Source organism: Trifolium pratense, linkage group LG1 (genome assembly GCF_020283565.1).
Source record: "Trifolium pratense cultivar HEN17-A07 linkage group LG1, ARS_RC_1.1, whole genome shotgun sequence".
Classification (NCBI taxonomy): Eukaryota; Viridiplantae; Streptophyta; class Magnoliopsida; order Fabales; family Fabaceae; genus Trifolium; species Trifolium pratense.
Window position 1 is genome coordinate 7,120,705 of NC_060059.1, and position 25,112 is coordinate 7,145,816.

The following is a 25,112-nucleotide window of genomic DNA, read 5'->3' on the forward strand; positions in this document are numbered from 1 at the left end:
TAATGCATAAACACAAAAGTTGGTCTTCGTACGTGGGATGTACACTCTCTTCCATTACTTAAATAATTGTCACAAAATCTATAGTGCTTTCCTCTTCATCAATCCATTCTTCTTTAATCCAATTCTATCTTTTCAATCTATAGCTACATTAACTTACTCCTACTTGTGCCAATAGAACCCACGTAAGTAAATTACACTATCTATCGTTCATTATTATTAATATTCACGTAAATTAAATACTAGTAGTAGTAACTATCTAACAAACTCATTGTCATTATTAGATTTAATGTAATAGAATCTAGATGAATTTATTGATAATATATAGATCTAGAACAGCTTATTATATTGAGTCTCTGCAGCTATCCCTTTTTTATTTTAACTATCTAAATTTTTATTTGTTTTCGAAAAGAAGGATTTGGCTTAGGATTGTCCCTTTTTAATTTCAGGGTTTCTTTGAATTTGACCATAAAAAGTTATATTTTTACAATGTGGTGAAGAATCAATGTTTGAATTTCGGAAAAAAAAAAATTATCCAAATTTAGTGTCAGAGAGGTTTTAAATATGATTACTTTTGGTGAAATGAATTCTCTCTCTTGTTATTAGGGTTGGGAACAGGTCAGGCCAGGCCAGGCCTTGACAAGCCTGAGCCTGGCCTGTGGCCTATCAAATGTTATTTTTTTTTGCCTGACCTGAGCCTTTTAAAAGTCTGGCCTGGCCTTGTAGCCTGTTTAAAAGTCTGTGTTACATTAAAGCTTCTCTATATAGTTTCTTTAAATAGACTAAACAGGCCTTAAAAAGTTCACATTTAAATTTTTATAATTTCTACAACATTAAGAAAAAGCTAATAATATGATTAACACAATAATTAAAAACTAATAAAATAACAAATACGATTACGAAAAGTCGCAATAATTAAAAGCTAATAATATTTATATAAATAATATTTTTTTATAAGATATAAATAATAATATTATATAAATAATAATTATTATAAACAGGTCGGCCTATCAGGCTTCGTAGGCCTTTTTAGAAGCCTAAGCCTGGCCTATTTATGTAAACAGGCCGTTTTCAAAGCCTAAACCTGACATTTTTAATAACCAGGTCAGGCCAGGCTTATACAGGTCAGGCCAAAGGCCCCTGTAGGCCGCCTGACCTATTCCCAACCCTACTTGTTATCATAAACAAATTACTAATATTTGCAACAGAGAGGGCACATGGTAAAATATTTAAATATAAAAAATTTATATTTAATAGTAATACAAAATGTTAAATGCTTAAAAAATTGAATGAAAGTTCCAAATAGTTCTACATTTTTCTCTTTAAGCCTTTAACATATATCCTTAACCTAATAAAACATCTTAGCATTTTTCTAATAACAATAATAATATATGCTAATTACTTTTTTTTTTGGCACATATTGCTTTACCCTCTTTTTATTATCGTGTAAATAAAGCCATTTCATATTGGTTGTTATCTTTACGTTTTGTCCTTTCTTTGTTTGAGTCATGCTAACTAATTTCCTTCTAGCGTCGGTACGTAAATCCTATTTTGAATGAATCTTTTTCATTATTCATTCCTACTTTCACTGCTTTAATTTTGTTTTTTATTTCTCTCCTTATCGTAATTAGTTTAGACTTAGTATATTGTTGCTTCATTCATGGTATCTTGCTATCTCTTTTCTCCAATCTCATGGTACAGTATATAATTAAGAATATAGTAGCCCAAATATAGTAACTTTCTTTTTCTCATAATTTATCATGTCCATTACCCAAATCTTCAAAAATTACAAGGCTAAACCATATGATATAATTTACTAAAGTAAACACATCCTGATTGCATGTTAGTTTAGAGCATATAATAATATTTGTGTCATGTAAACTACGTGCCCTTAAAACATTTGTTTCGTTTTACGCAATCTAGGACATTAGTTTAAGAAACTAAAAAATGTAAATTTTATATTAAAAAGAGTATATCTTATATTTTAAAAAGATAGATTATACAAATTTTAAGACTATTCTATTCAAAAAAAAAAAAGAAAAAAGAAAAGACTATTCTATTATATTAGTTATAGCATTTTCCATAAATTAAATTTATACAAAATGACCAACAATTCGATTAAACAGGGGAGAGCCTACCTTAAACATAAGGTCAAGAGTTCGATTTTTGGCTCACGCGTAAAGAGAAAAATCGATTAACAGAGAAGAAACTACCTTGTATACCCCATAGGTTCTCTAACGGAAATTAGTCATCGCTAATGATTATGAAAATTTTGTATCAATATCATTCTAAAAAAAAAAATATACACAAAAAGAAGTTACATTATTTGACCATTATCCTTTAACTTGTAATGTCACCATAATGGAGCACACACTTCCTCAATCATACCCCACTTTAATAAATTAAATTGGGGCAAAGTTAATTTATTTTTTTTTGAGGGATTTGGGGCAAAGTTAATTAACTTTAATAAAACACACATTCCGTATGAATTTGGTGAATATAGAATTTGTCTTTAAATTAGTGGCCTTCATAGTATACACACTTTTTCATCCATAAATACACTTCTTCATTATCGTGTGTCCTCCACACTCTCATCATTCAATCTTCCTCTAAATATATCTTCTATTTTATTTTCATGGCATCCAATAATTCATCCATGAACCAAACAAAATTTGTACATCAAAATAGTACTAACAATGAACAAAATGCAACACTAGAGATCATTGAAAGCAATGAATTTGATTACTCAAAAAGATCACAATGGCTTCGCGCCGCGGTTTTAGGAGCTAATGATGGATTAGTTTCAACAGCATCACTAATGATGGGTGTAGGAGCAGTAAAACAAGACATAAAAGCCATGATCTTGTCAGGTTTTGCTGGACTTGTAGCTGGTGCTTGTAGCATGGCAATAGGTGAGTTTGTTTCGGTTTATTCACAACTTGACATCGAAATCGCACAATTAAAAAGAGAGAAAAATATTGAAAGAGGTGATAATATTGAAGAGGAAGATGTTATTGAGAAAGAAAGTTTGCCAAATCCTTTACAAGCAGCAGCAGCTTCAGCTTTAGCATTTTCAATAGGTGCAATGGTGCCACTTCTTGCAGCATCTTTTATTAAAGGTTATAAGGTAAGGGTAGGTGTTGTTTTGGGAGCTGTTAGTTTTGCTTTGGTTGTGTTTGGTTGGTTGGGAGCAGTGTTGGGTAAGGCTCCAATTTTAAAGTCATGTTTGAGAGTCTTGCTTGGAGGTTGGGTTGCTATGGCTATTACTTTTGGGCTAACAAAGTTGATTGGGTCAAGTGGGCTTTAGATTATTAATTATGTTTAATTAAGTAAACTAATTAATGTGTACTATATGATTATCTCACTTCTCTTAGAAAGCCTCCTCATCTTTTTTGGGTTTTTGGAAGAAATGAGGTGAAAGTTATATAGAAGAAAGTTTGCCTTGTGTAATAATAAACTAAACATAAATGGAAATGAGGTTGTTAAAACCTTTTATATACATGTAAGACTAGTTACAATGGTTTCAACATCAAAACACATTCAACACCCATTTTTTCACTCCACATCATTTTCTCTTTCTTCCACCTAATCATTCAATACACATTCAACTTTTACCCTCTCCAATGGTTTTTCTATTCAACACCATACCCCACTACTTTCTCTACCCCACCACTTTCTATTTCATATTCTTATTTAAATTTTAATTTTTGTTTTTATGATTAATTAACATTATAATTATCGATTAAAATTAAATTAAAATAATAAACTTAACAAAATTTATTTAAATATTTTACCCCACCACTTTTTATTTTTTTTTAAAATAATTATCGATTTTTTTATTTTTTTTTTATTTTCATTAATCATCGGCATGTAACCATTAAACATGGGTGTTTGAGATGGATTTCTCAGCATAGTTCCATAATATGGATGAAAGTTTGGAACAAAGGATGATTGGTTGAAATTTGGTGTTAAACCAAAATTAGGTGTGTTTTGAGGATGTTGGTTGAAAAATTGATTTGAATTTTGATAATTGTTGGGATTTTGATAATTGTTGGGATTTTGAGAATTGTTGGGATAATTAGAAGAATTGTTGGGATCCATTTCACTAAAAAAAGATTAAAACTTCAAAAGAAAGACTAATTAGAAAGATAATAATAGATTAAGATAGTGAAAAATTTGGTTTTTTTTTCTGTGTCCAAATGAAATGAACCAAGTCTCTATTTGTATAGGAAAAAAAAAATCACGAATTTTGGTAAAAAAATAAAAAAATAAAAAATTAATTTGCAATGAGATAATTGAGTTCAAAGGATAAAAATCATAAAAATCCACCGGACCAATCAGCAGCAGCCACGTGGCTGCCTTTTATCCAAATTCAATTTCTCTCTCCGCACTCCCTGCCTTCCACGCTCCCTGTCCGCGCGTGTTTCACACGCGCCAGTCCTGGCCAACGAAAAAACTCCACGCGTCCCCCCCATGTCAGGATTCAACATGTTGAATGGATTCATCTTCTCCCTCCGCCAGCAAGGCTTCAACAGCTTCCCCACAATGGTTTCAACACCCATTTTCACCTTCAACACCCACAATTCAACACCATTGTGGGTAGTCTAATGAGTATTGTTTTTAGGTTTCTTATAGGTTTTTTTAATCGGAGATAATCCAATCAGACAGTAAATGTAGACACAACATCTTTGAGAGTCATATCGCAGCATGTCGTCCATTTCTTTTAGGGGGTGTTCCAAATCTTCAATTTCATATCATTGCTGGAACCAATTTTTGCTAGAAAATCTGCACAAGTATTGTCATCCCTTAGAGTATGACACAAATTCACCTCTCAATCCAAGTTCAACAGCTCTTTAATATTAACAATCACTAATTTTGGCTTGTTCAAAAAATATTAGCAATCACTAGAGCATAGAAATAGAATCTATTTATAGATTTGAAATAAGACCAATTGTTGTCTTGGAGTATGAGTAACAACAAAACATATGTGCAATCATAGTTCTTAGCCATGTTCAAACCATGATAAGTGGTCATAAGCTCAGCATAGGTTTTATTAGATATGTCAAAGTAGCAGCTAAACTCGATCAACCAAGAACCGTCACCTCTTCTAATTAATCCCTATGTACCAACTGGCTTGATACACTAAGACAACTCTCATCAACATTAAGAACAAATCAATAATAGAGAAACAAGTCTTCTAGCTTCAACCAGAATTTGGAATAAATGAACGGTGTTTTTCTCACACAAATCAATCTTTAGCACATTTAATACTAAAATCAAACTCTTAAATTATTATTTTTTTTTTTTTTTATGGATTTAACCAAATAGGTTAACTCATTTGTAGTGTCATGAACAAAGTAATATTATATAAAATTAAGAAAAGGAGAGACAACATGAGAAATTTTTTTTGGAGAGGATCCAAATCCCAAAATTTATAAGGGTTGTTTACATTGCATTGTTAAATACCAAAATTCTTCAATATTACGTTCGTCTCTATATGGTGGACAACTTGTTTCTCTCTTTTTATGAAATTTATTTTTATCTTTTATCAAAATACCCTTAATTATTTTACATTGTATTTTCTAGTCAATTGTAGTCAATTGATAAGCATCAAATAGTGTATATGATAAACTTAAAAAATATCTAATATTAACAAATTTAGCACTACTGGTTTTTTTTAATTCTCCTAAAATGACTAGACAAATATTTTAAATAAAAATAGATCAAATTATTAACTTAACTTAAAATCTATTACACTAGATGTTAGATGTTAGTTCAGTGGTGAGAGTTTTGTTTTCTAACCTTAAGGTGTCGAGTTTAAATTCCATCATAATATATTTTAAAATTAAAATAATCATAAGTGTCACTTGAATTAATAAAAAAAAAAAAAACCATCCCCAGTTTTTTATTTTAAAAAAATTATATACACTAGAAGCATCTATAAACAATGTGTCTTTTGGTTTAGTCTTGCAACATTTTATGAACAAGAGTGAGTGAGTCATAAGCATTGTTTCATATTAACATTATAGAAACAAATTCGAAAATCATGTTTACATGACTCAAATTTCTGCTAAAATATTTTGAAGTCATTCTTCATTTCTCTATTGCATGAGTTATTGAGAAAACTTTATTCTGTAAATTATTATTGAACGATATACTTTGATATGAATATGCAATTCATATCATAATTTTAAAGTATCCTAAAGAAAATTTGCCAATTAATCCATTTACATCCAGATTGCATAAATTGTTGGGAGCCAATCGAAACTAAAGCTTAATGTGATACACACTATGTGCAACCAACGTATTCTTCATCATATTCTTGTTCAAGTTATTTGCAACATACCCCGACACTACACTATGGCCGACACTACACTATGTACATAAGTTACCAAGATTTTTCTTTATTTAGCGCAATAAACTTTGATGAGACTATAATCTTTCCAAGCTTTTCCGTAAATTCCATAGTTTGCTAGGCTTCAATAAATTACACTATCATTCTTAGTGTGAAAAACTAAATCCATGCATACCAAAATGATTGAATGAATGAATATGCATGGATTGAGCGGGTATTATTTATCAGAGCAGAAAGCATCCTACTATATTTATTACAAGGAGCAAGGGTCTAAACTATTAGTGCACTACACAAACAAGGTAGTAATATGAATCTCCGTGTGGAAAATATGCCAAAACAAATAAATCACATGTATATCCAAACAAGTATACATATCCATGCCGGTTTCCACAACCAAAATGCTTGGCAAGGAACACCAAAATATGCATATAACTCGACGTCAAATACCATGGCTTGGTTACAAAAGGAAAATTTGTACACAATAAAGTGAACAATTTTATGTCACATGGTAAGTACTCCCGTGAATATTTGCTTTCCCTCAAAAAGAACAATTGCAAATTAAACTCTTATTTGCTCCCATGTATACCACAGATGTGTATAGTAAATCACAAAATTTGGACCTTTTGTCCTTTTGATAGTTACCCTTTTGGCCAGATTCCTAGCTGCAAAAGCATAGAAGTTTCTTTTACAAGTCACGCTGCCACCATAAAATGCCTTCTATATGCATCATTGTGATGAATTTTCAGTCTCCAAGGTGAACCCAATATCATCCTCACAAAAATCCTTCGAAGTTAGGCATCATACCAAACATTTCACTAAAACCTTGTTTTTCATAAATGAATACTCTCTTGAAAAAATACAGCTCAAGTCTCATTGTATCTTGAAAAGACTCTTCAATTTCACCACCAGCTTCCATTCATCCATAGACAGGTCATCCTATATCAATAATTCAACAGTGTAACTTTTACGACAGGTCCAACAAAAACCATCAATAGTTAAATATATTTTTTGACAAAATAGTTAAATACATATTGTTACTGATAAAATTATTCATTACTATTAACTATTATTCATTACTATTAAATGTTATTAATCACTTACCCGATAATTAGTTTTGAGAATATCAATAGATCTTCTCGAAATATGGCTTACAAGCTCATCATCAATCTCAAAATGCCTCCCAAACATTTTCTGCTGTTCCTCAGAATTGCTGCCAACAATCTGCAAACCAAGTTGAACGGAACAGTAAGACTAATCTTATCCACCTCCATACATTTTTATTTCTCCTCTTTCTCAATGACCAAGTCTAAAGATCGATCACACGTAAATCAGTGAAAATGAATCATCACTTTGCAGCAGTGTAACCAAGTTAGTTTTATATAATAAAACAATTGTTACAAATAACTTAACAGACATTAGCCATCGTTTTCCTTTTTCAAAGTCGCTCAATCACAAGTATAATTAAAACTTAAAAGTCCGTTTTTAATCCATATCTCAAAGTTCAAAGAAGTTCATTACATAAAATCCAACTTTAATTTCAAGCACATACCTTAATGGCTACTTTCTGCCCTTTCTTTGCATAATCGACCGGTTTATGGTTATTCTCAATGGAGGCAATGCGACCAATATCAATGAACTCTTGGGAAGGAATACAAATTGGAGTTCCAATCTGTCAGAGTAGAAAATATTAGAAGCAAGGTTTAAATAAACCACAAACAAATTTTGTGCATTGCACACATAACATGGCCCTCATTAAGACCATAACCAAAAAATTATGGTAAATCAATGTTAGAACAGGCCTAGGTTAAAAGTCAAGAAATGACAAATTTTTTATAGAATTGAAAGGACGTTAACAGATATAATATACAAGTAGGAACCATTCTGGCCAAGAAAGGAAAAAAAAAGTTCTCTACCATCTTTTAATGTGGAAATGTAGAAGAATAGGCTGATGAAAATAAGTAGCATAAAAAGAGGGGACGGCACAAAGATTCCAGGCCACGTTTAGTTTTGTGAGTTTACTCAACTTCACCGGCCTCTTGAATGTACCATGGCAAACAAAACACCACTATAATAGTGGAAGATATTCCACAAACTTAAAGACTGCACATTAATTATTACACAATATCTTCTTAAATGGCCACGTGCTAAATACGACCAAGTTTTTGCTTTCACTACTTGTAGCTTGGTACAAGGTGATATTCACATTAGTAGGGTGTTGGATAAATAAGGTGCACAACAATTTAAAATCTTCCAACAATTTTTATGTGCCAGTATATCATTTTCTTTCCAAAATTTTCACCTCCCCATTTTAACAGCAGCAGCATAAACTTATCCAAGGTACAAAAATATACAAATGCTAATTCATTTCTCAAATTAACATGCAACACTAAAATACAACTATTGAATTGACCCCAAGACAAGCAATACAATCTTATGCGCAGGAAACTGCTATCATCACAAACATTGCATCCACATTGAAAAGATATCATCATAATTAAAAACAATACCTTTAAAATGCCTTCAAGGATGTCAACTCCCAAAACAATCGGATCCTTCTTGTTGAAGACGCAATTTGGTAAGATCTTCAGAACGCATGGGAAGACTGCCTCATCAGCAGATTCTTTCTTTTTCTCCTCCTTAATGTTGTCCATGTAAGCCTTAAATTGATCAAATAAATGATAAATGATATCCGCAATAAAAATTTTCACACCCAATTCATCTGCAAGTTCCCTAGCTTCAGGAGTGACTTTGACATCAAATGCCAATATAGTAGAATACTCTCGTTTCTTTTCAAGCATTACACTGGCCTTCATCACATCCTTCTTATGTACAGGGCCTATGTTTATAGCACTAACAGGAATGTTCACTTCTGGAGTTTTTAAAAACTCCAGTAATGCTTCCAATGAGCCAAGGGTAGATGCCTGGACACAAACGCCCTCACCGCTCCTGTCAATTCTGCTCAAGACTGACTCCACGTCTTCCAAGGCCGACTTTTTAATATATTCCAAATCATCATCAGGCTTCACCACATATAAACTTGCGCCAGCAATAGCATGTTCAAGTCCCTGAAAAACATAATTGGAAATCTTATCAAATCTCTGATTCTCTACCCATTTACAAACTTAAAAATGAAGACAAACATAATTGGATAAAAACAAGCATTAAAGGAATCAAATCAATATCACAGCGTACCTGGGCAGTGATTTTGATACCCATCGCAGCCTTGATTTCTTTGTGGTGGATATATGATCCCTGGAATTAGTTAGACAACCATTACTTAAAACATAGAATACGCCTCCTCTGTCAAAGAAAACTCGGACTAAGAGGGTGTTTCCCATCCCCCCAATTGACAGTTACAAATTCCAATGATGAAAATATGAAAGACCTCTCCAGCATAAAGATATGAACTATGAACAACTATACTTTCTATAACTCGGTTCCTTCATGTTAAGCATAATGTCAAGAATCTCATAATCATTTCCAAAGTTTCCAAGACTTCACTTATCAGTCAGACAGTCACCCATTCGAATTTCTAAATGCCTTATCACTACCCAAACCATACTTTAGTACCAAATAAATAAAAATAATACCAACCAAGACCAAAATAGTCTCTTGTCTGCATGCAGACTTGATAGTTATGGACCAAGGTTATAATTTTCCTAACAAACAACAAATGTTATAGTAAAATAAATTAATCAAAGGTAAAAGATATAACAGTACCTTAACACGAAGTTCCTTCATTGGATGAGGTGTCAATAAAGCTCGAATTGTGGTAACAATTGGACCCTATATTATAAACCTTATTAGTCAGAAGCAGAAAGCAAGTATTAATAGATGTAGTTAGATTATGAGATGCTTGCCTGCATTCCAGCTACAACTATTTGATCTCCTTCATGAAGAATGCCGTTAACTAAAACAACATCTATAGTAGTTCCATGGCCTTCAATAACCTTGACTTCCAAAACAGTACACTGGTAACCACAGTCAAATAACAGTTAGGTCTCTGTTGTTAAACGATCAAGCATTCAAAAGTTCAACCACTTCAATATTATGTGGAAATATGGCTAACCTGTACTTCTTCACTGTACGTAAGTTTTTCGGTCATAGTTTTTTGGGTCCACTGAACCAATAGTAATAACATATCTGGGATTCCTTCACCACTGAAATATTAAGTAATAAAACATCAATACAAAAACACCGACAAAGTATTAAGCAGATTATCTGTAACGCTATAGTCATGATTTTTGCCTGAAAACAAATGTCTGGCATTCACCATCTGCTCCTATCAAGTTATCATATTTGGCTCAGACAGGTAGGACCCAACTTGGGTCTAGGAGATACAAAAAAAGTTGAGATGTTCTGAAACACACTGGAACATTTGAAACAGTCAAAGACTCCTCTTCCTAATACGATGGTGAATATGCTAAAGGAGAAGCACAATAAATAGATACTTGTTCCGTAACCAACTAAATACATGATGCAATATGTAGGCACATCATAAATGGAGACGATGATGCAAGTTATTTCCTATATTATAGTCGACACTATTATACCTAATGGGCCTATCATTAATAGTGGGCCTAAAAGTGTAATAGAAAGTAAGGGTCCGTTTGATTTGCAAAAGCTAAGTACTAGACCGAATAATAACTGGACATAACAGCACAGCAGAAAAGAAACGCTTAATATATTGAACAAATTGTGTCTGGTATGATGTTTGGAGAAAAAAAATGTTACTTGAGTATTTTAGACAACTCGTGTAAAGGACAAAAAGTTGTCCTGTGGTTTAGTGGGGACAAGAATCTCAGGTTTTGTCCAGTCCCTTAACCCCCAGTTTGCTCAGTCCCAGAAACAGTTTTAAAATCAAACACGATAGTACTGTAGTTGTCCTGTCTAGTCCCTTATTTTTTAGTAGATCAAACTCACGCGAAGGGGAATATAGTCAATTAGCCCCTCCCCTCGTATTAAACAAAACAAACGCCAAGTGGACGCAGGAACAAAAACAGCAAATAGGTTCAAAACTATATGAGTATAATAAGATTTCATGGAAACTTAAACCTCGTACAAAATTGGAAAGAGCCAACAGATAATGGGCTCCAAAACCAGCTATTGTGTTATGGCTACAAGGCTAAGTTAGTCAGTTACCTTAATGCACTTGTAGGAACAATGCTGAATGTTTCTCCCATTTCTTTGTTTTTATAATACAATTCAGTATTTAGCCCTTGTTCCTTGAACTGAGTAACAATCTAGAAGTGAAACAAGAAAAAATAGCATGGCAAACATTAACAAAAACAATCTGCCACAACATTGCAAATTAAAATGTAAATTAAAAGAAATGTTTGTTACTACCTGAGTGAGCCGCATATTAAACTCATTTTGAACATCCTTGGACTGCTGCAACATTGCTTTACGAATTGGAGCATTGCGACATACTTTCCAGCCATAAAGCCTATCAACCTGCAACGGTTCAAGAACAGTCGACAATTGAGCAACCTGTAAAGAACATATATTCGAAGCAGTAGTTCATAAAAGTGGAATACTAACCTTATTTAATGCAATAATGAATTCGGTGTTCCTCATTTTTAATAGATTGAGTGATTCTATGGTTTGTGGTTCTAAGCCATGCATAATGTCAACAACCAAAATTGCAATATCACATAGACCTGAACCTCGAGACCTTAAGTTATTGAACGATTCATGGCCAGGAGTATCAATAACCAGTAGACCAGGAACTTTCAGTGTTGCATCAGCTTTCAGTTCCTTAGTTCTTTCACGAATGTTCTCAGCAGGAAAGTATGTTGCGCCAATCTGTTGGGTGATACCACCGGCCTCGCCTTCTTGAACATTGGTACCTCGAATACAGTCCAGAAGCTTGGTTTTTCCAGTGTCCACGTGACCCATGATGCAGCAAATTGGCGACCGGAGGTTCCCCTCACTCGGCTTGGGAGGCACAGCAGACTGTTGTGGATCGTGTTTTTTCTTTTTGTCCTCAACCACAACTTTGGCCTGCTTTCTGTCTTCAATTTCTTCAGCCACAGGCTTCGAAACAGTTTTATTTTTAGCACCTGCAGTTTAGGAGGGAAAGCAAAACAAAATACAAATGAGCGGAAAAGTAGTTAAAAATTAAAAGATTCAATTTTACCCTTAAAGGTAAACAGAAGTATATGCCAAACACCACGGTGGCTTATTCCACTAGGCGAGGGAGTTAGCTATGCAGGTCATACAAACACCATTAGGCCTTCTAAAACACACAAAAGTCTGGTCACACACATAAGATACTGCGGTTTAGACCAGGAAAATTGCATCATACCATGCGTTCTAGGTTTGACAACAGTTGCTGCATCAGTTTATGCTGCAACAGTTTAATCTCAAAATAATTTTCTAGTTTAACGAGGCAGGCGACAACATTAATATGGCCAGAAGTTTGATGACTTGAAAAAAATATCTAAAACTAAGTTCTTTTTGGTACAACCTAAAACTAAGTTCTTGACCATAAAAAAGATTCCAGAGTAGCATCAGTTTATGCTTCTAGGATTCTAAAACTAAAGTAGGTTAGTATATTTCTTATGCTAATCAGGTAAGAATAGGAATCAAGATTGCTATGGTATACAGCATTTCAACATTTATAGAAATTTCAAGCACAATACTGTCTGAAGAAGTAAAAACTACCAATAAAATGCAAATCTCACCAGCATTTTTAGCAGGTACATTTTTAATCTCTTTTTTGCCAATCTGTTCAGGCTCGGAGTCAACTTCTTCATCAGCAAATGCATTCTTACCATTCAGATTGACATCATCAAAGTCTTTTGCATCCCAGTCAACCTCATCATCATCATCTTCCACTGCATCCTCTTCTACAGCTTCAGGAAGTTCAACTTTGTCCTCCATTCTCACCGACTCCACTTCTTCAACCTTTTCCGGTTCCTTCAAATCTAAATCAGCAGTAGGTTCCTTTTTTTCAACACTTTCATCTGTCTTGACAGCACCGGCACCATTATGATTTCGATTAGTTGATTTCCCCTTCTTTGTCTGATAAACGGGTTTTTTGGCTGGTGCACCAGTGTCCCCAGAAGGAAGAGTCAAACCCCCGGTGCTATTGATAATCTGCCTCAACATTATCTCTCTACGTCGGTTCTCTTCTTTCTGCTTAGCAGTAAACAATTTACCTTCTAGCTTCTTTCTCGCTAGTCTTTCCTTTTCTTTTTCCTTCTTTATACGTTTAGCCTCTTCTGCCTGTCTCTCAAGTTCCTCTTGCTTTTTTCGCTCCTCTTCTTCTTTCCTTAGCTTCTCTTCCTCCTCTTTTCTCTTTCTCTCTTCAGCCTCTTGTCTTCGAGCGATTTGTTCTTGCATCTCCCTAACATGCTTTGGCACTTTCTTGTTGGTCTTTGAATCATTTTTCTTTGGTTCACTTAACTCAGCTTTCTCTTCTACAGTTTCAGTAACCGGTGCACTTCCGGCTGCTGCTGCTGCTGCCGCTGCCTTCTTCTCCTTTTCCTTTTCCTTCTTCTTTTTCTTCTTTTTTGCAGCAGCTGATTCTACAGTATCCTCTTCTCCCTCCTTTTCCACTGAAGCACCAGCTGCAGAACCAACTTCAGGAGCAGGCTGAACTTTATCATCCTGCTGCGGAGGAGCAGCAGGTTTTGCCGTAGGAGGGGCTTCACCAAGCTCTGCAAGAATCTTATCTAAATCGTCCTCCTCTTCTTTTGTCCTCCCACTCTTCTTCTTATTCTTCTTCTTATTTTTAGAATTTCCAACGACCTCTTCACTCTTACTTATATTACCATTGTCAACATTAGCATTACTCACTTCTCCAACACTAGGCTTCTCAGCCTCAACAGCATCAACACTTTCATCACTCACTTTGGCAGCAGCACCACCACTCTTCTTTTTAGAAGACTTCTTTTTACCAGTAAACGCCAAAGAAATATCATCCTCGTCATTTTCATCGCCACCTTTAGCAGACTCTGATACAGAAACACTATCCTCATCCGGAATAGCTGTACTCAGTAAACTAGCCGCCTTCTTAGACTTAGATGATTTCTTCTTCTTCCCCGAGAAAGTGATCGATCCTATATCTTCATCATCATCATCATCCTCCGCCTTTTCATCCTTACTCTCCTCATCCCCATCATCAATCTCATCTAATGCACTAAACAAACTACCTCCTCCTTTCTTCGAACCCTTCGAGGACTTCTTCTTCTTCCCAGTAAAAACAATCGGTTCATCATCCTCATCACCATCTCCTTCACCTCTTAACTCCGATTTCTCCTCATCATCATCATCATCCTTATCCTTATCATCACCATCCTCCTCATCCCCAAGCAAACCAAACCCAGCAGCAGCACTAAACACACTCCCCCCACCACTTTTCTTCGATTTCCCCTTTTTCTTCCCAGCAAAAACAATTTCAGGCACATCATCATCAACAACATCAAAATCATCACCATTATCTTTAGCAGAAGATTTAGCGTTACCTTTCTTACCTTTCTTTTTCCCCGGTTTCTCATCCACTACCACCGGAGCCGCCGTTTCCTCCGAAAGCTCAGTTCCGATAGAATATTCATCGTCATCGATAATCGGAGCCTTCTTCTTAGATTTCCCACCGCCACCTTGTTGCGGAGGATTCTCGTCGTCGCGTATTGTTGGCTTCTTCTTTCCCATTTGTCAAATTAGGGTTTTCGATTCGCACGAATAATTGGATCGATTCGCACGGATTTTACAGAAAAAGGTTAATAAAAAAGCGAGATTCGTGTGTTCGATGAGACGAAAGAGAAAGAGGAATTTCGATCGATGGAAATTGGATGGATGGAAAGAGGACGGAAAGAGATTGTTATAGCGGCGGTGAAGGAAGAGAAATTGTGAATTTGTGTAATGTGAAGAGTTAATTTTAATGAAAAAGAACAAACACAGTGCCGAATAGCCAAGAAGAATATAGCACAAACAAACCAAGGTTGCTTTGCTTTGCTCTCTAGGGTTTTTTTTTTTTTTTTTTTTATACTCAAGCTAGGGTTGTAATAAAATTTTTTATTTTTTTTTTACGCATGTAATGAAAATTTATTCTTTTTTTATAAGTTTATATTTTCTTAAAAAAAAATATTTTAGGAAATTTATATTTTAGCATCACTATTCGAGTTCGAACACAAATAAACATATGATTTAAAAATATCGGCATTTTCTAGTTGAGTTAGGACTTATTAACAAAATACTAACTATTACGATGAAGATATATTTTAGTCATTCTATTTTTCTAATGGTCTAATTAAATATTTGATAAAAATAAAATTCAAATTAATTTCATGTATTTCTCTGTTATAATGAATCATGGAATAATTTGTCAAAAATATAATTACTTTTTCATATATTTCATTACATTCTCATTCTTATACAAAGCTTGCATCTTGCATATAAGTGGCAAATTTTGGTAGTACAAAATTAACAAAAAAATTGTTTTTTCTCTATAACTAAAAGTGGCATATTTTGATCCTACAAAATTATTATATACGCTGTTTTAGTCCCTACTATTAAACCAATGCGTATTTTCGAATAATTATTTTGCAAACATATTTAGAATTAGAATATTATAAAAAGTTTCTCAAAAAAAATTCAAAATTTAATTTATAAGTCGAGATTTTCGTCACGTTTCTCTTTCTCTTTGTCTTTCCAAATTTCAAATATTCATAATTAAGTTTGTGAAACATTCCAATTGTCACAGTTCAATTAAGTTTGTGAATTATTCCAACTGTCACAGTCAGCCTCACTAGCAAACTAGAAAAGAACTATAATATGAACTAATAAGAAAAACAATAAAGAGAAATATATGATGAGCATTGGATACATGACAGTATACACCTACCAACATTAAACACCAGAGAAGCACATAGAAGGACATTAATTAGTAGGAACTAAACTGAATACTCTCGTTGCATCTTGAAAATATACAGTCCAAGTCTCATTGTATCTTGAAAAGTCTCTTCAATGTCGCCACCAGCTTCCGTTCCTCCATAGACAAATCGTCCTATATAAATAATTCAACAGTATAACTTTTAAGAGACAATCCAACAAAATCCATCAATAGGTAGTTAAATACACATTGTTACTGAATACTGGTACATTCAACAGTATAACTTACCCGATGATTAGTTTTGAGAACATCGAGAGATCTCCGTGAAATATGGCTTACAAGTTCATCATCGATATCAAAATGCCTCCCAAATGTTTTCTGCTTTTCCTCAGAATTGCAGCCAACAATCTTAATGGCTACTTCCTGCCCTTTCATCGCATGATTAACCGATTTCTTGTTAATCTCAATGGAGGCAATGCGGCCAATATCAATAAAATCTTGGGAAGGAATACAAATTGGAGTCCCAATCTGTCAAATAAGAAATATTAGTGCAAGTTTAAGACATAACATGACCCTCAGAAACTGAGGTTCAAGACATACAGATAAAACCGTTGAATTTACATCAATGCAAGCAATACAATCTTATGCAGAGAAAACTACTATCATCTGAAATAAAAATGATACATTACCTTTAACGTGCCTTCAACGATATTAACTCCCAAAATAATCGGATCCTTCTTATTGAAGACGCAATTTGGTATGATCTTCAGAACGCATGGGAAGACTACTTCGTCAGCAGATTCTTTCTTTTTCTCCTCCTTAATGTTGTCCATGTAAGCCTTAAATTGATCAAATAAATGATAAATGATATCGGCACTAAAAATTTTCACACCCAATTTATCTGCAAGTTCCCTAGCTTCAGGTGTGACTTTGACATCAAACGCCAATATAGTAGAATACTCTCGTTTCTTTTCAAGCATTACACCGGCCTTAATCACATCCTTCTTGTGTACAGGACCTATGTTTATAGCATTAACAGGAATGTTGACTTCCGGAGTTTTCAAAAACTCTAGTAATGCTTCCAATGAGCCAAGCGTAGATGCCTGGACACAAACCCCCTCGCCACTCCTGTCAACCCTGCTCAAGACTGACTCCACGTCTTCCAAAGCCGCCTTTTTAATATACTCCAAATCATCATCAGGCTTCACCACATATAAACTAGCGCCGGCAATAGCATGTTCAAGTCCCTGGGCCGTGATCTTGATGCCCATTGCAGCTTTGATTTCTTTGTGATGGATATATGATCCCTAAAATTAGACCAAGGTTATAATTTTCCTATCAAGAAACAAATGTGATAGTAAAATAAATTAATCAAATGCAAAAGATATAATGGTACCTTAACACGAAGTTCCTTCATTGGATGAGGTGTCAATAAAGCTCGAATTGTGGTAACAATTGGACCCTATATTATAAACATTTGTGAGTCAGAAGCAGAAAGCAAGTATTAATTTATGTAGTTTAGACTCTGAGATGATGCTTGCCTGCATTCCAGAAACAACTATTTGATCTCCTTCATGAAGAACACCGTTAACTAAAACGACATCAATAGTAGTTCCATGGCCTTCGATGACCTTGACTTCCAAAACGGTGCACTGGTAATTACATTCGAATAAGAGTTAGGTCTCTAATCAAGAAGCATTCGAGAGTTCAAACTACTGCAAATATTAGGTGAAAATAAGGCTAACCTGCACTTCTTCGCTGTATGTAAGTTTCTCAATCATGGTCCTTTGAGTCCACTGAACCAATAGTAATAACATATCTGGGATTCCTTCACCACTGAAATATTAAATACTAAAACATCAATACCAAAAACACCGACAAAGTGAAAGAGTGTTACGGCTACAAGGCTAGACAGTTACCTTATTGCACTTGTAGGTACAATGCTGAATGTTTCTCCCATTTCTTTGTTTTTATAATACAATTCAGTATTAAGCCCTTGTTCCTTGAACTGAGTAATGATCTAGAAGAGAAAACAGTAAAATTGGCATGGCGGACATTAACAAAAACAATCTTCCACAACTTACAAATAAATTAAAAAATGTTTTTTACTACCTGAGTGACCTTCATATTGAACTCATTTTTAACATCCTTAGACTGCTTCATCATTGCTTTACGAATTGGAGCATTGCGACATGTTTTCCAGCCATAAAGCCTGTCAATCTGCAATGTTGCAAGAACAGTCGAAAGAATTGAGAAACCTGTAAAGAGCATATATTGAAAGCAGTAGCTCATAAAAGTTGAATACTCACCTTATTCAATGCAATAATGAATTCTGTGTTCCTCATTTTTAATAGATTGAGTGACTCTATAGTTTGTGGCTCTAAGCCATGCATAATGTCAACAACCAAAATTGCAATATCACATAGACCTGAACCCCGAGACCTTAAGTTATTGAACGATTCGTGGCCTGGGGTATCAATAACTAGTAGACCAGGAACTTTCAGCGTTGCATCAGCTTTCAGTTCCTTAGTTCTTTCGCGTATGTTCTCAGCAGGAAAGTATGTTGCGCCAATCTGCTGGGTGATACCGCCAGCCTCGCCTCCTTGAACATTGGTACCTCGAATACAATCCAGAAGTTTGGTTTTACCAGTGTCCACATGACCCATGATGCAACAAATTGGCGACCGGAGGTTGTTCCCATCACTCGGACTAGAAGACACAGCAGACTGTTGTGGATTGTGATTTATCTTTTTGTCCTCAACCACAACTTTGGCCTGCTTTCTGTCTTCAATTTCTTCAACCGCAGGCTTCGAAACAGTTTTATTCATAGCACCTGATAAGATTTTTTTCATCAGAAAATCTCACCAGCATAAGAAAATGCAAATCCTATTATAAGATACTAAAAAATTTAAAAACTATCAGTAAAATTCAAATCTCACCAACATTCAGATGCACAACTTCTTCATCAGCAAATGCACCCCTATCATCCCATGCATCCTCAACATCCTCTTCAACAGCTTCAGGAAGTTCAACATTGTCGTCCATCTGCACCGACGGTTCCTCTGAATCTAAATCAATTATAGTTTCCTTTGCCTCACCACTTTCATCTATCTTGACAGAAGCTTCGCCATTATGATTTCGAATAGTTGATCGCCCTTTCCTTGTCCGATAAATAGGTTTCTTAGCCGGTGCACCAGTATCCTCCCTAACAGGAAGATTCACAACCCCCATGCTATTGATAATCTGCCTTCTCATTGCCTCATAACGTTGCGCTTCTTGTCTCCGCTTCTTTTCCAGTAGTTTTGTCTTTTCTTTTTCCTTCTTTATACGTTTAGCCTCTTCTTCCTGTCTCTCAAGTTCCTTTATCCTTTGTCTCTCCTCTTCTTCTTTCCTTAGCTTCTCTTCCTCTTCTCTTTTCTTTCTCTCTTCCGCCTCTTTTCTTCGAGCCACTAATTCTTGCATCTCCCTAACATGCTTTGGCACTTTCTTGTTCGTCTTCGAATCAATTTTCTTTGGTTCACTTTCAATAACCGCTGCACTTCCGGCCGCTGCTGCTGCCGCCGCCTTCTTCTCCTTTTCCTTTTCCTTCTTCTTTCTCTTCTTTTTTGCCGCGGCTGATTCTACAGTCTCGTCTTCTCCCTCCTTTACCCTTGAACCTACTTCAGTAACTTTATCATCTTGCGGTGGCGCTGGACAAACTACTTTCACACCATTATCATCTCCATTCTCATCGGTGACCGGAGACTTCAACGTCGGAGAATTCTCGACCTTGTGTGGTGGTTTATTGTTCTCCATTTGACAGATTAGGGTTTATTCTTGTGTATAATAACAAAGAAAAGTTAAATATATAGAAATTGGGGAGATTAAGTCTTGGCTTGCAAGTTTCACAATTTAATAGATAGAAATTCAATCTTGGCGGCCAAGTTTCGCTTCAGATGAGTGAGCGCATCCTGATCGTTCATTAGAGTTTATTTTAGGAAATATAATCCAAACTAAATCAAACCACAAAGTTAATTAAATTATTAAACTATATGAATCCATTAGATTTGGTATAGTAGGAGTTTGGGTAGTTAGGTAAAAAAAAAAAGTGTGTCCACCATAATTATATTATTGCAATTGTTTCTTTATGCACAATGGAATAACTTGAAAAAAAAAAACTTGCGGGTGTCGAAGACAAAAAAATGTAAATTGTAAATTTTACAAAAATTAAACTAAAGGACAACTCTTTTAGTCGTGAGAATTGTCAATTATCTAAAAATTTAAGAGATATAAATATTAATTAAAGAAATTTTTAAATAATTTTTTAAATTTAAATTAAAAAATCAATCTTTTTTAATATTAGATAATTTATACAATTGACTCATTCGCATGAATTCAATATAACTACCAGAGTCATGCATTTCAATAACAAAGAAACACCAACAACTATATCTCCATCAATATATATTGTATAAAGGATATATCTCATTTTTTTCATGTGTTACATATGCATGATTCACTGAGCACGAGAATGAATATTATATATGATTGAAATACAAATTGATTGAAAATTTGAACCCTATTATTTTATTTTATTGTTATCAAACTCATATTACATTTATATAGCTATTATTTATCGAATAACTTATTTTATTTAAATAATCGCATAAATTTTTATAATGCTCCACTATTTTATAAAAAATTAATTAATTACTTATTTGTTTTGTATCTTGTTTGTTTTTATTTATTGTATTGTATTTTCCTTTTTTTTTCCTCTTATTTTCTTCTTGCATAAAAATAAGAGACATTGAGAATGCACTACTAGTATAAAAAATGAAAATTGTTAACCGATGCTTCTGAAGTACTAGTTAAGGAAACAAATACAGTAATCTTGAAATTTGTGTAAACAAACTCTTCAAAATATAAAAGGTCTTGTTTTTTATATAAAATTTACTTCTTCTAGTTTCTTAACTAGTGTCCCATTAGCACCGGTTAACATGACCCATAAAAATTGTTATTATTTGACCATTAATATTGTTATAAAAGAAATACACAAGTGCCAACAAAAATTTCACCTCTATCTATTAACATATATTATTATAAGTGTCCCTATATATTTTTTTACGGTAAATGGCTTAATAAGTGTCCCTATATATATCCTTCAAAAAAAAAAGTGTCCCTATATATATATATTATTTTAATATTCCTATTTTTTTGCATACACTTTGGGGGTGTTTGTTTCAAGGTTAGGAATAATATTCCTGGGAATATATGGGTTGGAATAAATATACCCATGTTTGTTACAAGGTTGACATGAAATTATTCCTGGATATGAAGTTTCCTTGGAATAAAATAACTTCCAATAACTTCTCTTATTCCCATGATTTTATTCCCAAGGAAATGGGTGGGAAAGAAAAGTTCCCATGAAAATGGGAATACATTTTAAATAACTTCCAATAACTTCTCTTTTACCCACTTTTATCAGTAATTCCTAGGAATGTAGTTAATATGAACCAAACATGTTTTTTTTAAAATACCTGTGAATAAAGTTCCCATTATTATTTCCTGGGAATATGATTCCTGGGAGTAAAATTAACAACCTTGAAACAAACGCCCCCTTTCTCTTTCCAATAAATTTGATATATGTAGGAAAAAAATTAATATGCTAAGTTCTAAAAAAAATTATAAAAAAAAAAAAAACTTTAGTTTTTCAAATATATAGCATTAATTAGTTTTATTAAAAAAGATAAGAGTACTTGACAAATGATATATTATCGTACCCTTAAAATTCCAAAACAACATTTAAATTGAAACGCTAAATCCGACAAAAAGCAACACTTAAAAAAACGGAGAGAGTATTAAATAAATTGCTTTTTCTAAATGTTTAATTGAGATTTTAAAAGTAACGATCATTTTGAAGCTTGCACCAAAGCCTAAGAAGACTATAAGAGTTATTTTCTCGATACGAAGAATAGAATAGTAAGGAAGTGAATTGATTAACCTAATATGCACTATTGAGATAACTTGAATCTAGCTAGATGCAGTGGAGGATGTGAAATTTCTCGTGTTGTTGAAAGGTAACTAGCTATAAAACAAGATATTAACAACCTTGCGTATCAATTGATTCAATTCTTAATTTTAGCAACTTATTCCAGATCTCTATGTTAGCTTTAAAAAAACCGTACTGGTGACATTTTAGCGGAGTAGTTGTGTGTGACACTCTTATGAAAGCATGGACTAAGAATTGGTCATTTCATTATGTTTCCTTAATATGAGCATTCCTTACTATGGACACTCTTATGTCACTGCTATTCTATCTTTTCTAGGCAGAGACAAATAAAATGGCATCCACTTGATAAATATATCCTGGCCTAAAACATAGGAAAATTCCAATACCTTGAAACTGCTACAACTAATCTGCCCCTAAATCTCTAAACCTCTAACAGAGAACAAATTACTAACAAATCATTTAATACAGTCCATTGAGACTCAAAATCATCCCAATCAACCTAGAATGAAAGTTTGAAGACTATTTCTGCATTACTGACTATTTAGTAAGACAAGCCTAATTCAATTTTGAGGAAAGATAGGATGCAGTGCAATGCAATCACCTGCATAATACTATCTGTTCCACATCAATGTTTTAAAAAATACATGAACATCGAACCGACGAGGCTTCTGTTTTTGATCAGATTCAACCGCAACAAAACTGCAGTCAAACCCCAAAAACAACCGAACATTGAACGAGAGACTTCTTTTTTAGTCAGACTCAACCATCTTAAACCAGGACAAACTGAAGTCAAACCGCAAAAACAATGTTGAAAAACGGTTGAAGCTTCGGGCAGTTAAACCCTGTCCAGTTTTGTTGGGTTTGGTTTTAAAAACACTGTTCCATGTACCACACTTAGGCTAAGCAAATCTTCATTCATGAACCATCATCATCAAAAAGAACTTTATAAAACCTTTTTCTTTCTTCAGGGTCAAGCAACCCTCCCAACTTATTACCATTTTCTCCATCAACCTCATCATCTTCGTCAGAAACTACCCTGTTTCTTCTCCTTCTTCTACCATTCATGTGATCCTCATCCACCCTAGTCAAAGGCAGACCTTTGCTTCTCTTCTTTTCGATATTAATAAGACGCCGCCTTTGGTTATACTCATGAAGTCCTTCTTGCATAATTTCCCCAAATTTCTCCTTAACAACCACAAGAGGATCCTTATCAACTAATTGAGACCCAACATACCCTTCTCTAAGTAGAACAGTATAAATCCTATACTTATTAGAAACATAGAAAATCCCAGGATGCTTAAGCAACAACACATTCAACTTATCAGGCAAAAAAAACTCCCTTTTAAAATGACCCAATTTCATAATTGAAACTTTCTTCCAAAGAGTCAATGACAACAACTCATGAACCAAACCCACATTCCTTTTCTCCATTTCCTTCGACCCTTCGACCAACCCTCTCGGATCCGAATAAGGCGAAACATAAGGAACCGATTCAAAATCCCGAAACTTTTCCAACGATTTCACCCAACTCGAAGGCAAACAACACGAAAAATTCGGTTTTTTTCCTCCGTTCTTCAACGCTAAAGCTTCAACTTCCGAAACAGCAAAATCAGGGTTCCAATGAATCAATTCAATCGCCATAGAACTTCTCCTCCCACTCTCATTAACAATTCGAAACAAATCCGGATATTTCGGCACAATCCTAATCAAATAATCATCAGGAAACCCTAAACTATTCTTAATCTCATTAATTTTAAGCACATTCAAAGTATTATTAACCGAAAGCATGAGAATTTTCGCAAGACGCTTAACAAAAACAGGTTCAAGAGAATCCTTAATCGATTGTTCTTCATTAACAAGTTCAATCATGCGTTTTGTAAGACGAACATGACGTTGATGAAAATCGAAACAAGAAGGGTATTTAGAAATCCAATTTAGGGCTTTACCTTGAAGATCTAGGGTTTTGAATTTCTTCTGAAGAGTTTCGATTGGGATTTCGTTGTTTGGGTAACGAAGGATAATGTTTTTGATTTGATTGTTGATTATCCAGCGTCGATTTCGTGATAGTGCTGATTCTAATTCTGGGTCTTTTTTCATTGACCATAGACAATAGTGTTTTTTGAGAATGAAACATTTTGGTTTTGATTGAATTGAAATTGATGTTGTTCGGAGAATGGTGATAATGTTGATTTGATTAGGTAACATTGTTTGAGTGAAACGATGGGAGAGACAGCAAAACATAGGTATGTCCTTCAAGATGAACTGGACAGTGATGACTGGATCAAATGCTTTTTTTGTCAAAAAAATAATTACTAAATGCAATTTTTTTTTTTTAAAAAAAAGTTAGAGTTTTCAATTTTCATCTCTTTCTCGTTTTTTTTTTCGCATTTTATTATATATAAGAAAAGTTTTTTTTTTTTATAATATAAAAAGTTATAAATCATCAATTTAGTTCCAGAAAGAAACACTTTTAAATAGTCTTTAACTTTGTGAATATCTTAAAAATATCGATAATTTTTGTTAATCCGTCAAATTAGTCTACGTAGTTAATAACTTACTATCTCAATTTGATATATAACTTTATAAATCAATTTCATTTCAAAAAAAAGATTTTTGTCCCCTCGAGGGAGCTCCATGAGAAGCCACTTTCGTGCTAATAGCTTACTACTAAGTTTTTTTCCCTCTATCTCTACGAAAAGTACAAATAACTCCGGACGCTTTTTCATTAGCTCATTGGATTCGTCTTATATAAGCATTTCGGATTGGAAACTAATCATCTGATTGGCCCCCAACAAAAAGGGAGAGGTTTTTCTATCAATTTAGTTTTTAGTATACTTTTAGAATGACCGTTCAAAAAAAAAAAACTTTTAGAATGACTAATATGAATAAAATTTTAGCAAGTCAAAAAACTTTTTAAAATATTTATAAAGTTA

At 33.9% G+C, this 25,112-nt stretch overlaps 4 protein-coding genes across 4 annotated transcripts; 1 reads left to right on the forward strand and 3 right to left on the reverse strand.

Moving 5' to 3' along the window:
• Positions 1-2,521: 2,521 nt before the first annotated feature.
• On the forward strand, positions 2,522-3,496 carry LOC123906470 (vacuolar iron transporter homolog 4-like). The gene has a single exon (XM_045956422.1). The coding sequence runs from the start codon at positions 2,633-2,635 to the stop codon at positions 3,302-3,304; it is 672 nt and encodes a 223-aa protein (XP_045812378.1). The 5' UTR covers positions 2,522-2,632; the 3' UTR covers positions 3,305-3,496.
• Positions 3,497-6,628: 3,132 nt separating this feature from the next.
• Positions 6,629-15,388, reverse strand: LOC123906560 (eukaryotic translation initiation factor 5B). The gene is made up of 12 exons (XM_045956529.1): positions 13,039-15,388; positions 11,894-12,414; positions 11,699-11,806; positions 11,495-11,595; positions 10,422-10,512; positions 10,213-10,323; positions 10,073-10,138; positions 9,545-9,604; positions 8,860-9,417; positions 7,902-8,021; positions 7,454-7,573; positions 6,629-7,288 (listed from the first exon to the last, which is right to left on the reverse strand). The coding sequence occupies exons 1-12, from the start codon at positions 15,008-15,010 to the stop codon at positions 7,223-7,225; spliced, it is 3,894 nt and encodes a 1,297-aa protein (XP_045812485.1). The 5' UTR covers positions 15,011-15,388; the 3' UTR covers positions 6,629-7,222.
• Positions 15,389-15,949: 561 nt separating this feature from the next.
• On the reverse strand, positions 15,950-20,055 carry LOC123906647 (eukaryotic translation initiation factor 5B-like). The gene is made up of 10 exons (XM_045956640.1): positions 19,130-20,055; positions 18,500-19,023; positions 18,303-18,410; positions 18,110-18,210; positions 17,936-18,026; positions 17,732-17,842; positions 17,587-17,652; positions 16,880-17,497; positions 16,479-16,718; positions 15,950-16,364 (listed from the first exon to the last, which is right to left on the reverse strand). Exons 1-10 carry the CDS (start codon positions 19,983-19,985, stop codon positions 16,299-16,301), a joined length of 2,781 nt encoding a protein of 926 aa, XP_045812596.1. The 5' UTR covers positions 19,986-20,055; the 3' UTR covers positions 15,950-16,298.
• Positions 20,056-22,500: 2,445 nt separating this feature from the next.
• Positions 22,501-24,456, reverse strand: LOC123906729 (protein WHAT'S THIS FACTOR 1 homolog, chloroplastic). The gene has a single exon (XM_045956733.1). It carries the CDS (start codon positions 24,418-24,420, stop codon positions 23,095-23,097), a length of 1,326 nt encoding a protein of 441 aa, XP_045812689.1. The 5' UTR covers positions 24,421-24,456; the 3' UTR covers positions 22,501-23,094.
• Between the last annotated feature and the right edge of the window lie 656 nt (positions 24,457-25,112).

What these genes read in the sequence shown, in the direction of transcription:
- LOC123906470 (XM_045956422.1), top strand. Translation starts at nt 2,633, where the DNA reads ATGGCATCCAATAATTCATCCATGAACCAAACAAAATTTGTACATCAA.
- LOC123906560 (XM_045956529.1), bottom strand. Translation starts at nt 15,010, where the DNA reads ATGGGAAAGAAGAAGCCAACAATACGCGACGACGAGAATCCTCCGCAA. An exon ending in TGTACCTGCTAAAAATGCTG is followed by an intron (nt 12,415 to 13,038) that starts GTGAGATTTGCA and finishes CCTAAACTGCAG; the next exon opens with GTGCTAAAAATAAAACTGTT. An exon ending in TTCTCAAAACTAATTATCGG is followed by an intron (nt 7,289 to 7,453) that starts GTAAGTGATTAA and finishes TTATTGATATAG; the next exon opens with GATGACCTGTCTATGGATGA.
- LOC123906647 (XM_045956640.1), bottom strand. Translation starts at nt 19,985, where the DNA reads ATGGAGAACAATAAACCACCACACAAGGTCGAGAATTCTCCGACGTTG. An exon ending in TCATTATTGCATTGAATAAG is followed by an intron (nt 18,411 to 18,499) that starts GTGAGTATTCAA and finishes GCAACATTGCAG; the next exon opens with ATTGACAGGCTTTATGGCTG. An exon ending in TCAATATGAAGGTCACTCAG is followed by an intron (nt 18,211 to 18,302) that starts GTAGTAAAAAAC and finishes TTTCTCTTCTAG; the next exon opens with ATCATTACTCAGTTCAAGGA.
- LOC123906729 (XM_045956733.1), bottom strand. Translation starts at nt 24,420, where the DNA reads ATGTTTTGCTGTCTCTCCCATCGTTTCACTCAAACAATGTTACCTAAT.